This window comes from Mytilus edulis, chromosome 10 (assembly GCF_963676685.1).
Source record: "Mytilus edulis chromosome 10, xbMytEdul2.2, whole genome shotgun sequence".
In the NCBI taxonomy this organism is placed as follows: domain Eukaryota; kingdom Metazoa; phylum Mollusca; class Bivalvia; order Mytilida; family Mytilidae; genus Mytilus; species Mytilus edulis.
In genome coordinates, this window is record NC_092353.1 from 16,214,133 (window position 1) to 16,228,134 (window position 14,002).

Below are 14,002 nucleotides of genomic sequence, written 5' to 3' on the forward strand. Positions count from 1 at the left end.
GTAAAATTTAAAAAAAATGAACTTTTTGCTTCTTTTAAGTAGCAAGGTTTATGCCTTTGATGCTATCATTTAACTGAAAATTCTATTTTAGTTGAAAAAATGCTATAATAATGGCTTTACATAATGAACTGATACTTTCTTCAAAGATTTTTCCCAGCAGTGGGAGTATTTTTCCTGTGAAGTTCAAGGTTTCATCTTTCAGATTATGTAATAAAATTCTACTGTTCGCGATAAAAATTCCACTGTTCGGGGGTGTTGAAATTAGTGGGGGTTATTAAAAGAATGATACTTAAAGAAGTGATTTTTGAGAAGGAAATTGAGGTCTGATACTTAAACAAGTGATTTTTATGTCATTATCCTAGATTCAGTACAAGGTCATCACCTGAAATGACCTGGTCATCCTAGACAACACAGATGTTGGTTTTGATAAGTTTAGAAACATAATTAGTCCCTGGATCATTAGTATTCTATATTTAAAGCTACAATAAGATTAAATCACTTCTTCTAGTGATTAATTTGTACTACTTAAATAGGTGATTATTAAAGAAAGACAACTGTAACTTCCAACCTTTATGGAAATAATGTTACTTGAATCAGTGATTTAGAAAATCACTTATTTAAGTAAGTCCCCTGACTGATTCAGTCTATTACTAACATCACCCAAAACCATGATGTGATATCAAGCATGTAATTAAGTTTCTGGAGATATCGAAATTTCAAAACTAAACCTTTGTATACATGTATAAATATTAGTCAAGGTTTTAAGCAACTTGTTGGAACAAAACCCAGAACTTAGTAGAATAATATTCATGCATAAATTACTTTCATTGACATTTATAAACCAGTGCATAGCCAACACTGTAAGAATGGATCAAAGCAACACCACCTTCCAAAGACAAATTGCAAAGAAACCCTGTGTCTCGCCTGCCTTTAAAAGTATATTTCTTTTTACTTTCAAAAACTTACTAGTAGTACTTACTACATTATACATAATAAGTATTTCATAAATTAAAATAAAAAACCAACATCGCCATCACTTGATTTAAGGAAGCTTAAGCTAACTTAAATTTGGTGAAGTTTTGAATGAGTTATTGGTGTATACACCACTTTAACTTCAGTCTGTACCTTAAAGAACCTGCAAAACAATTTCATTTTACCTCAAGTCAAATTTGTCACATGCAGTCTACGGAAAATTATTATTTCTAGTATACAATTTGGTGTATATGGCAAAATTTTAATAGCCTCAGCTAGACTTATTCACAATTGCTAGACATGGGGTATTAAGAGTGTGTCATGTTCTTTTGACGCCTCTCTATTGATGAAGATGTAAGTTGAACATCCTACATTGTTTTGGTTTATTATCTTTGGATCCAGTTTGAAAACGTTCACTGAAGTTACAACTCCATGTGTCTATATCTAACTACATTATTGGACCCTTCTGACTAAAGTCAGTGTTAGTTTTCACAGGATTACAAAACAACAAGGCCTTTTCTACATAAATATACCATTTATTATTGATTCAGTAATTAACAAGCTTAAGCATTTTATATTGCACAACGCAATTCATATCAATCTAGCAAAATGATCAGAAAAAATACTAGATTTCGTATAAAATAAAACAACGACAATAGCTTTTACTGTCACTATAGTCACATAATATGATACATAAATTCCAATCAAAAACCCCCCAAAAAATCAATAAACATTAAAGGGAGAACAATAACAGGCAAAGCTACTGCAAATTTCTTTTCAAAAGTTTATTAGGCAGAAATCAATGCTAACATAACAATGTCATGCATAAAGACGTAGGAACAGAAATTAGAGAAAGACAGAAAACACCAACACCTTATGTCATGCAGAGTGACACTTTCATCACACTATCTGAGATGGAACAATATATAAGAAAGCTAAAGCGGTCTAGATAACAAAACAAGTAAAATGATTCAAGGACTTTGGAATTCAACACTAAAAAATTTGCAAGAGACAGGAGCAAGCTTGAAATGCTGAAGGAAGCAATAATGATTACACTGGCCATCTTTCTCAAAAGTTGTTAAGACAGGGCTATGAATCAATCAAATTAAGGTAATCACTCAAGAAATTTTACGTTGCCATCATGAGCTGATTGGTGATTATGACCTGATTGGCCATTATGACAAAAGTGTGTCAGAAATTATATTTGATATTCTTCCTCAGTCATAATAGCCTTCCATTATTACCGAACTGAACAAAGAAATAACATGATGGGTGCCGTATATGGTGCAGGAAATGCTTACCCTTCAGGAGCACCTGATTTCACTCCCAGTTTTTAGTGGAGTTTGTGTTGTTTGTTATTTATTATTTATAACTGTTGATGTAATGTCCTTTGGTTTTGTAAGTCTTTGTTTACTCATTGGTTTTGATTGTTATTGTATATTTCTAGGACTCCATAAAATAAAGTTCACTATGTATATGCTATTTAAAATGTTTAATTGGCAAATATTACTACTACTTCAAACAAAGATAGTAATTAAATAAGCATTTTTATAAAATATATTGCACCACACATTTTTAATATAGTAATAAAAAAGATCAAATGAAACTTGACAACCCTAATCTGCTGATTGCAGCCACAATGATGATCATGTGTATGCTGATAACAAATATCTTCTAAAATCAAGTGACACATAAGGCAGACTGGACAGTCAGAATTTTCTAGCAACAAAATTTCCGTTCTACATCTTTAAGACCATGAATACTTTTTAAGAATCATGGAATAACTTTCTTTTGTTAAAACTTTTAAGGACAATAAAAGTATTCTAAATCTATATGGGAAAATGAAATAACTTGAATTTGGCGAAAATATTTTTAAAGGATTTGTGCATTTCCAAGGCTTGAACAACTTAAATTCAAGGTTAAAGGGTTAAAGGGCACCAAAAACACCAAAAGAAGGAAAAATTACCATTTTCGGTCATTGTTTCTTAAAATTTAATAGGTCTACGTGACCCAGAGAAAATTACTTCGATTTAGATTGCATAAACAGTGCTAATGACATTTGGATAAAAAAAATCCTGGGTCACGTTGCACAGGCACTTAAAAACTAAAAAAATATTGTACAAAACACTGAAAAGTGAATAATAATTACAATATTTGAATATTAACAGAAAGTTAACACCCTTCGACTCCCCCAGTTGCTAAAATTAGGGGTTTTGAAGTTCATCTCAACAAACCTCAAGCATTAGGGAATATTTCTTTTTTTTTTTAACGTAATAATATCTTTATTGTATATTTGCTGTAACAATTTACTAAGTTTACAGCTTTAACTAAGTATCCCTCATGTAAGTTTACCTAACTGTTTAGGGAAGCACTATTTGGTAAGATATAACTTATTCATAATATGAATATCTATAGTATATAGTGATGAATTATCACTTATTTGATCCACAAAAAAATCATTCTTATACAGGTAAAAATGATGATAAACATAAATTTTAAATCTATAATATGAAATTAAACAAACCTAGAAAAATCAAATAGCACAATTTGGTAAATCAATTTATATTTTTATTTATGTTTAAATCACTTAAATGGTCATCAGAGGTCAACTCAATAGGTGATTAGATGTTGTATTGACTAAAATACACACGAAAAGAAACGAAGCTACATGTTATCATGCTCATGCTCTGTAAATTGCTTATTTTAGAATTTGATAGTTTAGATACATGTTTTACGTTGTTATAAATCAATTATGAGAATTTTAGTCAAATTGATGAACATGAATTTGATAGCTAGTGCCCCTTCAAAGTCACACAGCAAATTTAAACAGACCTTATTCCTCAATGCAAAGATCTGTATGAATTAACATAGTTAAAAAAATAACTATCATTGTGGTTGAAATAAAATTTCAGTCAATATTGTTAATAATGTAAAAATTATTGCATTTGTAACCTAAATCACAGAAAGAGTTATTACTTTTCAACAAGTTTATTCAGTGCTGCAAGTTATTTCTGTAAGTTCTGAGAAGTATCAGAATCAAATTTAAAACATTACAATTAATATAGATATTAATTATTCTGATAATTTTCTGACAATCACTTTCAAAATATGATAGCAATATAAGGTGCACAATCACCATAAGCAAAACAAACATCTATTAAACATATGGAGCTAAAAATTTGAGCCAAACATTTCAAAATTTAATGCTTTATTGAACTTTTTATGTTCAAGTACAAATTTATAAATCCTTTCAGTTTTTTAACGATAGGAAGCATCAAACTGGATATATATTTGAATCAATAAACTTCATTTTCTTTTTGAAGCTTTGATCAATACTATTGTTGGTTCATTCAAAATATCAGTGTCCAATCACTTTTTCCAGCTTTTTAATAAAGCACAAACTTTGTCTTCTACCTGCCATCTTTCCTGAATCTGAAAATATAAATGAATTCATTGTTTATCTTTGTTAAAAACTTAGTTGTAACTTCCTTCCTGCTAAATCATAGACCAGATGGAAGGCTGACATTAGCCAAGTCATTTTGTACAAAAGTAACAACCTTATATTTATGTTTGGTTGTTTAATCAGTAAAATAATCATAATAAAAACTCAATGGCTTCAAAAACTAATTTGTGGTCAAATGTTACTAATGTCCCCTTTATTAACCATTTTAAGTTATCTTATCTAATTCAAGATTTTTCTTTGTCCATAGCCGTGCTATTATATCTGATCAACATTTGTAATGTATTTTGACTAATGAAATATATAAATAAAATAAATTACCACCAAAATATTACATATAAATTGTACTAATGTTACACTAAAGAATAACATAAAGTGTAGTTCAATGATTACTCACATGATGAATGCAGGTATTATTGAATTTTTCTTTGCATGAATTGGGTTTTTGAACACTGCAATTGCCAATTGCATTGGGTTTTTAATTGTTTTTATTGGATGAGCAGGCAAATACCCAGCTTATCTCAAGCTCTGTAAGGTTAAAGTATTCTACTTGGCTCAAGAAGTTAGAGAAAGTTAAAAGTTTGGTTAAAATTGTTGCTTCTAAACTTACATCATCCCAGACATCAGGCACTGAGTGAGCTGTAGTTCTGATTAATGGTGCTGAACTTGGTCTGATAGGTTTCTTTGTCTGACCTTAAAAACAGAAAATATAAAAATATACAGCTGTCAGATATATACCAATGATGATACAGTGTTTGAGGAATAGGCTTGTAAAAAAATATTGCATGGACAATGCTCCAAGTATCACATTTTGCTACTTAAAGGTTTACAATTCATTAAAAATAAAAGTTAAAGTCATGGAAATAGTTATTGACCTTTATCTAGTCACAGGACATTTGCAGCTGCCCTGCCGACCTACCGCTCTCTGTACATCACCAAATTAATAAAAGATATATTCTTTTGGAAATTAGGTTGAAAATTAAAATACAACAGATATAAAAAAAAAAAAAATGTCTGGTACAGCAACTTAATGATGGACATATCCCTAAGACATTTGGATGACATTATATATTCAACAATAGAAGTTATCCATGCAATATGTCAATTTCTAGATTGTCTTGATCATATAAAAGTTGTTAATAAATTATATAGAAGCAATATTGTCAATCAAAATTCTGCAATCAACAACCAAATATTCCTAAACATTTCTTTTTTAAAGGCCAGATGAGTTATGGCTCATTAAAACTACTGCGGTAAAATAAACTACTAGAGGCTCTAAAGAGCCTGTGTCGCTCACCTTGGTCTATGTGAATATTAAACAAAGGAAGCAGATGGATTCATGACAAAATTGTGTTTTGGTGATGGTGATGTGTTTGTAGGTCTTACTTTACTGAACATTCTTGCTGCTTACAGTTATCTCTATCTATAATAAACTTGGCCCAGTAGTTTCAGTGGAAAATGTAAGTAAAAATTTACAAATTTTATAAAAATTGTTAAAAATTGACTATAAAGGACAATAACTCCTTAGGGGGTCAATTGACCATTTCATTCATGCTGACTTATTTGTAAATCTTACTTTGCTGTACATTATTGCAGTTTAAAGTTTTATCTCTATCTATAATAATATTCAAGATAATAACCCAAAACAGTAAAATTTTCTTAAAATTACCAATTTAGGGGCAGCAACCCAACAACGGGTTGTCCGATTCATCTGAAAATTTCAGGGCAGATAGATTGTGACCTGATAAACAATTTTACCACATGTCAGATTTGCTCTAAATGCTTTGGTTTTTGAGTTATAAGCCAAAAACTGCATTTTACCCCTATGTTCTATTTTTAGCCATGGCGGCCATCTTGGTTGGATGGCTAGGTCACCAGACACATTTTTAAACTAGATACCCCAAATATGATTGTGGCCAAGTTTGGATTAATTTGGCCCAGTAGTTTCAGAGGAGAAGATTTTTGTAAAAGATAACTAAGATTTACGAACTATAGGCTCTAAAGAGCCTGTGTCGCTCACCTTGGTCTATGTGAATATTAAACAATGGACACAGATGGATTCATGACAAAATTGTGTTTTGGTGATGGTGATGTGTTTGTAGATCTTACTTTACTAAACATTCTGGCTGCTTACAATTATCTCTATCTATAACAGTACTTTCTGTGGAAAATGTTATTGAAAATCTTCAAATTTTAAGAAAATTGTTAAAAATTGACTATGAAGGGCAATAACTCCTTAGGGGGTCAATTGACTATTTTGGTCATAGTGACTTATTTTTAGTTCTTACTTTGCTGTACATTATTGCTGTTTACAGTTTATCTCTATCTATAATAATATTCAAGATAACAAAAAAAACAGCAAATTTTCCTCAAAACTACCAATTCAGGGGCAGCAACCTAACAACCGATTATCCGATTCATCTGAAAATTCCAGGGCATATAGATCGTGACCTGATCAACAATTTTACTTCCTGTCAAATTTGCTCTAAATGCTTTGGGTTTTGAGTTATAAGCCAAAAACTGCATTTTACCCCTATGTTCTATTTTAAGCCATGGCGGCCAACTTGGTTGGTTGGCCGGATCACCGGACACATTTTTTTAACTAGATATCCCAATGATGATTATGGCCAAGTTTGGTTAAATTTGGCTCAGTAGTTTCAGAGAAGAAGATTTTTCTAAAAGATTACTAAGATTTACGAAAAATGGTTAAAAATTGACTATAAAGGGCAATAACTCCAAAAGGGGTAAACTGACCATTTTGGTCATGTTGACTTATTTGTAGATCTTACTTTGCTGAACATTATTGCTGTTTACAGTTTATCTCTATCTATAATAATATTCAAGATAATAACCAAAAACAGCAAAATTTCCTTAAAATTATCAATTCAGGGGCAGCAACCCAACAACGGGTTGTTCGATTCATCTGAAAATTTGAGTGCAGATAGATCTTGACCTGATGAACAATTTTACCACATGTCAGATTTGCTCTAAATGCTTTGGTTTTTGAGTTATAAGCCAAAAACTGCATTTTACCCCTATGCTCTATTTTTAGCCATGGCGGCCATCTTGGTTGGTTGGCCAGGTCACCAGACACATTTTTTAAACTAGATACCCCAATGATGATTGTGGCCAAGTTTGGATTAATTTGTCCCAGTAGTTTCAGAGGAGAAGATTTTTGTAAAAGATTACTAAGATTTACGAAAAATGGTTAAAAATGGACTAAAAAGGGCAATAACTCCTAAAGGGGTCATCTGACCATTTCGGTCAAATTGACTTATTTGTAAATCTTACTTTGCTGAACATTATTGCTGTAAACAGTTTATCTCTATCTATAATAATATTCAAGATAATAACCAAAAACAGCAAAATTTCCTTAAAACTATCAATTCAGGGGCAGCAACCCAACAACGGGTTGTCCGATTCATCTGAAAATTTCAGGGCAGATAGATCTTGACCTGATAAACAATTAACCCCATGTCAGATTTGCTCTAAATGCTTTGGTTTTTGAGTTATAAGCCAAAAACTGCATTTTACCCCTATGTTCTATTTTTAGCCATGGTGGCCATCTTGGTTGGTTGGGCGGGTCACCGGACACCATTTTTAAACTAGATACCCTAATAATGATTTTGGATATGTTTAATTAAATTTGGCCCAGCAGTTTCAGAGGAGAAGATTTTTGTAAAAGTTAACGACAAAGGACGACGGAAGCCAGACGACGCGGAACACTGGACGCCAAGTGATGAGAAAAGTTCACTTAGGTGAGCTAAAAAGGACAGTGTCAGATCTAATACAACCTGTTATATGGTCATTACAATTCAAAACATTAAACTGCAATATATAAGCCATTATGTACCTTTAGAATGTGAAACAGTGTGTAAAGTCTTAGCAACCTCCTCCCTAAGTAACCCTGTAGTCAGCCTTGTCATAGTTGTCAACAATCTTGTACCACCATATCTATTAAAAACTTGTTTTATTCTCTCATCACTTGATACCAACATCTGGATAATTATCAATCCTGTAAAAATAAAGATTGTGTTTCCAACTGATGTATTTTACTATAACTATTTCCTTACCAATTTTTTTACTGTTGGGTAAAAACTCTAATTTGGCATAAAAATTAGAAAGATCACATCATAGTGAACATGTGTAGTAAGTTTCAAGTTGATTGGACTTCAACTTTAATCAAAACTACCTTGACCAAAAACTTTAACCTGAACAGACGGACTGACACACGAACGGATGCACAGACCAGAAAACATAATGCCCCTCTACAATCATAGGTGGGGAGTCAAAATCATACTGATTTTTCTAGGTTGTTCTTGTGTTGTGCTGTTCTACAACTGTCCAAGGTAAGGATTAGGGTTGGCACCTTAAAACATGTTTAACCTTGCCACATTCTTCATGAACCTGTCCCAAGTGAGGAGCCTGCAGTTCAGTGTTTATTATTGGTTGGGTCTGTCATATTTGTTTTTCATAAATGGTTTATTTATAAATTAGGTTGTTAGCTTTCATTTCAGGCCATTTATAGCTGATTACAAGGTATGTTTTTGTAGGCCTAGCGCTAGCTATATGATGGCCTATATCATTGCTTACATCCACTTTATTTCAATTTTGGTCGATAGTTGTCTCATTGGCCCTCATACCACATCTCCATATTTTTATGTGATTCAAATTGCCCTCCTCGACAAATATATAATTTTTAATAAGAATATTAATCAATTATCATAACAAAACAAATATGTGCTATATATGTAGATATTATCTACTGCATATTTTGAATGCAAAATTTAAATTATTCAAATTTTATTAAGTGTTTCATCCTTCATTGTGATTTTGTCCAGTTTTATATATGATGACTGCCATTGTTTTCTTATATCAAAATTAATAATTTCTTAAGACAATATGTATGAATTAAGTTCAACCGTAAAATCTATCCATAGATTATGTATCAATAATAAATTTACCTATTATTTCCAGTAATTCATCATCCTTATTCATTCTGATAAAATCTAACAGTCTTTGCATACAGCCATACTGGGACAGGGTCATGTGATTTTCAACCTGAAACAAGTTTAAAAGATATGTTAAAAAAAATGAGTTGCTGGCTGTTGATGGCAAATACTATTTTAAAATCACAGAAAACATATACATGTACATATGTTATTAATACAGAACAAAATTAAAAAGTCCTTCACTAATTCAAAAGCATAAAAAAATAGACTGCATCTCTGATATGCTTGAATTTTAGAAATCTCAATCAATGATAAATTTTCAAGGGTTCGGACAATCCCAATGTCTTGCCTCCTTTTGTTATTGTCTATGTTTTCAGTGTTCTAGGGGAATGCACATAATAAATTTATTTTACAAAAATTGGGAAGAAATCATTAAAATTTTTATTCTCAATACTATTTTTTTTATTGTAAGAAGCTTCTGTCCAAGTTTGGTAAAAATCCAGGATGGCTTATGAATCTAATAAATGTTTTAACCAGATTCTCTGCAGGGCGTGGCTTTATACGACCGCAGAGGTCGAACCCTGAACAGTTGGGGCAAGTATGGACACAACATTTAAGCTTGATACAGCTCTGAATTTGGATTGTGATTAAATAGTTGACACAACATAGGTTTCTGACACAGAATGAATGTGGTCTAAAAAATTAAACATAAAAACTTAAATTTTTTAGATTGGAAATTTACCTATTATGGTCCAATATCCAAAATCTAAATACATGGTTAGATTCAGCATATCATAGAACCCCAAGAATTCAATTTTTGATGAAATCATAATAATTTTCAATTTTAGACCCTTTAGACCTCAATGTGGACCAATTTGATAACTAGGCCCAATTATTAAAAATTTAAATACATGGTTAGAATCAGCATATTGAAGAACCCCATATTCAATTTTTGTTGAAATCAAACAAAAGTTAAAATTTTGGACCCTGATTTGGACCAACTTGAAAACTGGGCCCATAATCAAAAATCTAAGTACATGTTTAGATTCAGCATATCAAAGAACCCCAAGAATTCAATTTTTGTTAAATTCAAACTAAGTTTAATTTTGGACCCTTTGGACCTTAATGTAGACCAATTTGAGAATGGGACCAAAAATTTAGAATCTACATACACAGTTAGATTTGGCATATCAAAGAACCCCATTTATTCAATTTTTAATGAAATCAAAAATTGTTTAATTTTGGACCCAGATTTAGACCAACTTGAAAACTGGTCCGATAATCAAAAATCTAAGTACATTTTTAGATTCAGCATATCAAAGAACCCCAAGGATTCAATTTTTGTTAAAATCAAACCAAGTTTAATTTTGGACCCTTAATGTAGACCAATTTGAAAAACAGCACTAAGATTAAGAATCTAAATACACTGTTAGATCTGGCATATCAAAGAACCCAAATAATTCATTTTTCAATTTTCAATTTGTGACCCTAATTCCTAAACTGTTAGGACCAAAACTCCCAAAATCATTCCCAACCTTCCTTTTGTGGTCATAAACCTGGTGTTAAAATTTCATAGATTTCTACTCGCTTATAATAAAGTTATTGTGCAAAAACCAAGAAAAACCAAGAAAAATGCTTATTTGGGACCTTTTTTTGGCCCCTAATTCCTAAATTGTTGGGACCAAAACTCCCAAAATCAATCCCAACCTTACTTTTATGGTCAGAAACCTTGTGTTTAAATTTCACAGATTTCTATTTACTTATACTAAAGTTATAGTGTGAAAACCAAATGTCTTCGGACGACGACAACGCCAACGTCATACCAATATATGACCAAAACATTTTCATTTTTTGCGGTCGTATAAAAACCTGAACTGCAGACTGTATGTAATGTCAACTGGAAGAAAAACTAAGTCCATTTAAAATGAATATACAGACTAAAAGGAAATATTGTTTTACTTCTAGATACTAGCTTTTGATCACCAACAAGCTTTAGTTCAAGTTTGGTACAAATCCAGGATAGTTTAAAAAAGTTATTAGAATTGAATGTTATGTTAACTGGCAGAAAAACTCAGTTTATTTATCATGTTTATAAGTAAAATACAGATAAAAAGGATCTTTATTTTAAAAATTTACTTTTGGATACTATTTTATGATCATAAACAAGCTAAAGTACTTGATAAATTGCATGCTTATATTGGTGATTTTGAATCTGTTCAAAGTTTTGATTTTTCTACCCTGTATACCACATTGCCTCACATTCTCATTAAGAAAAAATTCACACACCTAATTAAATGGGCATTCAAAAAATCAGAATGTGAATATATATGTTCAAACTCTTTTAGGTCGTTTTTTAGTAGCAATAAACAAAAAAACTATGTTAATTGGACATGCTTTGATACTATATATGCCCTTGAATTTTTACTAGATAACATTTTTGTTCGCTTTGGGGATTCCGTATATCGTCAGATTATCGGAATTCCAATGGGGACTAACTGTGCACCACTTATTGCGGACCTGTTTTTGTATTGTTATGAGTTACAATTTATGACAAAAATAAGCAAAGACCCATCGAAACAACATCTGATAAACAAATTTAATAATACTTTTAGATATTTGGATGATATTTTGGCTCTCAATAATGACGACTTCAGTATGTATATTAATGAAATTTATCCTGTTGAACTTACTTTAAATAAAGCTAATACTAACAATGACCACTGCCCTTTTCTCGATCTTGATATCTATATCACTAATGGAAAGCTGAATACTAAAATTTATGATAAAAGGGATGATTTTTCATTTCCTATCGTTAATTATCCGTTTTTAGATGGTGACGTTCCCTTGTCACCATCTTACGGTGTTTATATATCTCAACTTGTACGATTCGCTCGTGTATGTAACAATGTTTTAGATTTTAACGAGAGAAATTTATGTATTACTGAAAAATTATTACACCAGGGTTTTCGATATCACAAACTAGTCAAAACATTTACTAAATTTTATCATCGGTATAAAGACATTATTCGTAAATATAGCTCAACATGCAGACTTTTAATACGTTCAGGTATTTCACATCCATTTTTTTATGGTAATATTCTTTATAAAGCACAAAGGTGTCAGTATTCACCTCAGAAACTTACAAAACCTTTGAATAGACTTATTAAGAAGGGATATAATTACGATACTATTGTCAAGTCATTAAAGATTGCATATTTTGGCGTTAATATTGAGTCATTGATAAGGTCTTTGCATCGGAACTAAACACATTTATTCTAAAAACAGTTGTTGGCATGACACGGGTTATGTTCCTCTCATATATGTTGTGATGGTATGATACTAAACCCCTAACGGGAAGGATTGTGCCTGATGTTCATATGATGAAATCATAATCTTTCAGTCAGTTTAGTTGAAGTCTGGAGCTGGCATGTCAGTTAACTGCTAGTAGTCTGTTGTTATTTATGTATTATTGTCATTTTGTTTATTTTCTTTGGTTACATCTTCTGACATCAGACTCGGATTTCTCTTGAACTGAATTTTAATGTGCGTATTGTTATGCGTTTACTTTCCTACATTGGTTAGAGGTATAGGGGGAGGGTTGAGATCTCACAAACATGTTTAACCCCGCCGCATTTTTGCGCCTGTCCCAAGTCAGGAGCCTCTGGCCTTTGTTAGTCTTGTATTATTTTAATTTTAGTTTCTTGTGTACAATTTGGAAATTAGTATGGCGTTCATTATCACTGGACTAGTATATATTTGTTATGGGGCCAGCTGAAGGACGCCTCCGGGTGCGGGAATTTCTCGCTACATTGAAGACCTGTTGGTGACCCTCTGCTGTTGTTTTTTATTTGGGCGGGTTGTTGTCTCTTTGACACATTCCCCATTTCCATTCTCAATTTTATTTTGTCCAACTTTGGTAGAAATCCAGGATTGTTTAAGAAAGTTATCAAAATTTCAAAAACTTTAACCACAGAGTGAATATTTGTGGACGATGCTGCCCCCAACAACTGAATGCAGGATCACTATGTCTCTCTTATGGGACAAAAGTCGTCGTGTGAATATTATAATGTTATAAGTCCATTTTACAGTGGAAATGAGTTATGGGTGTCAATAGTTTCGTGCTGCAATGTTCTATCTCCCTATATATTTAACCAGGCTTAATTATCTTCAAATTTGCCTAAACAGTAGTATTAAAATGATATATCTCCAAATACAATGTTGTATTCAGAATTATAGTGATCTAAGTACAAACCAATGAAATTAACGGATTCTGGGTCACATGACAAAAGTTTACCAATGGAGATAGTATGAAATGAGGGCATTATAATTTAATAGGACTTTATGGCACTTTCATACATAAATATAGTCTTTACATGTTGTTAATATTATTGACAAAATATAGAAATTTTCAAATGGTCCAAGTGACAGCTTTTTAATAAATAATAGCAAAAAATATACATTTTGTTTAGCTGAAACATATACAGATCCCTTTCATATCATGTCATGAACTTAATGTCCAACTGTTATGATGATGTGATAATTATGATTTGTTTATAAATCAGCATCCTATTAGGAGTAAAGGTCCCATTTTTGTAATTCTTTAGTTTTATATTCATAA

At 31.6% G+C, this 14,002-nt stretch overlaps 1 protein-coding gene across 1 annotated transcript in view; it reads right to left on the reverse strand.

The window, feature by feature from the left end:
- Positions 1–2,457: 2,457 nt before the first annotated feature.
- LOC139490492 (uncharacterized) overlaps positions 2,458–14,002 on the reverse strand; it is a 28,956-nt gene continuing 17,411 nt past the window's right edge. The window contains exons 16-20 of the mRNA XM_071277268.1: positions 9,397–9,493; positions 8,286–8,447; positions 5,043–5,125; positions 3,934–4,404; positions 2,458–2,973 (exon numbers count right to left, since the gene is read on the reverse strand). Of these exons, the coding sequence (XP_071133369.1) occupies positions 4,342–4,404; positions 5,043–5,125; positions 8,286–8,447; positions 9,397–9,493 (405 nt within the window). The 3' untranslated portion in view covers positions 2,458–2,973; positions 3,934–4,341. The remainder of the gene's footprint in view (positions 2,974–3,933; positions 4,405–5,042; positions 5,126–8,285; positions 8,448–9,396; positions 9,494–14,002) is intronic.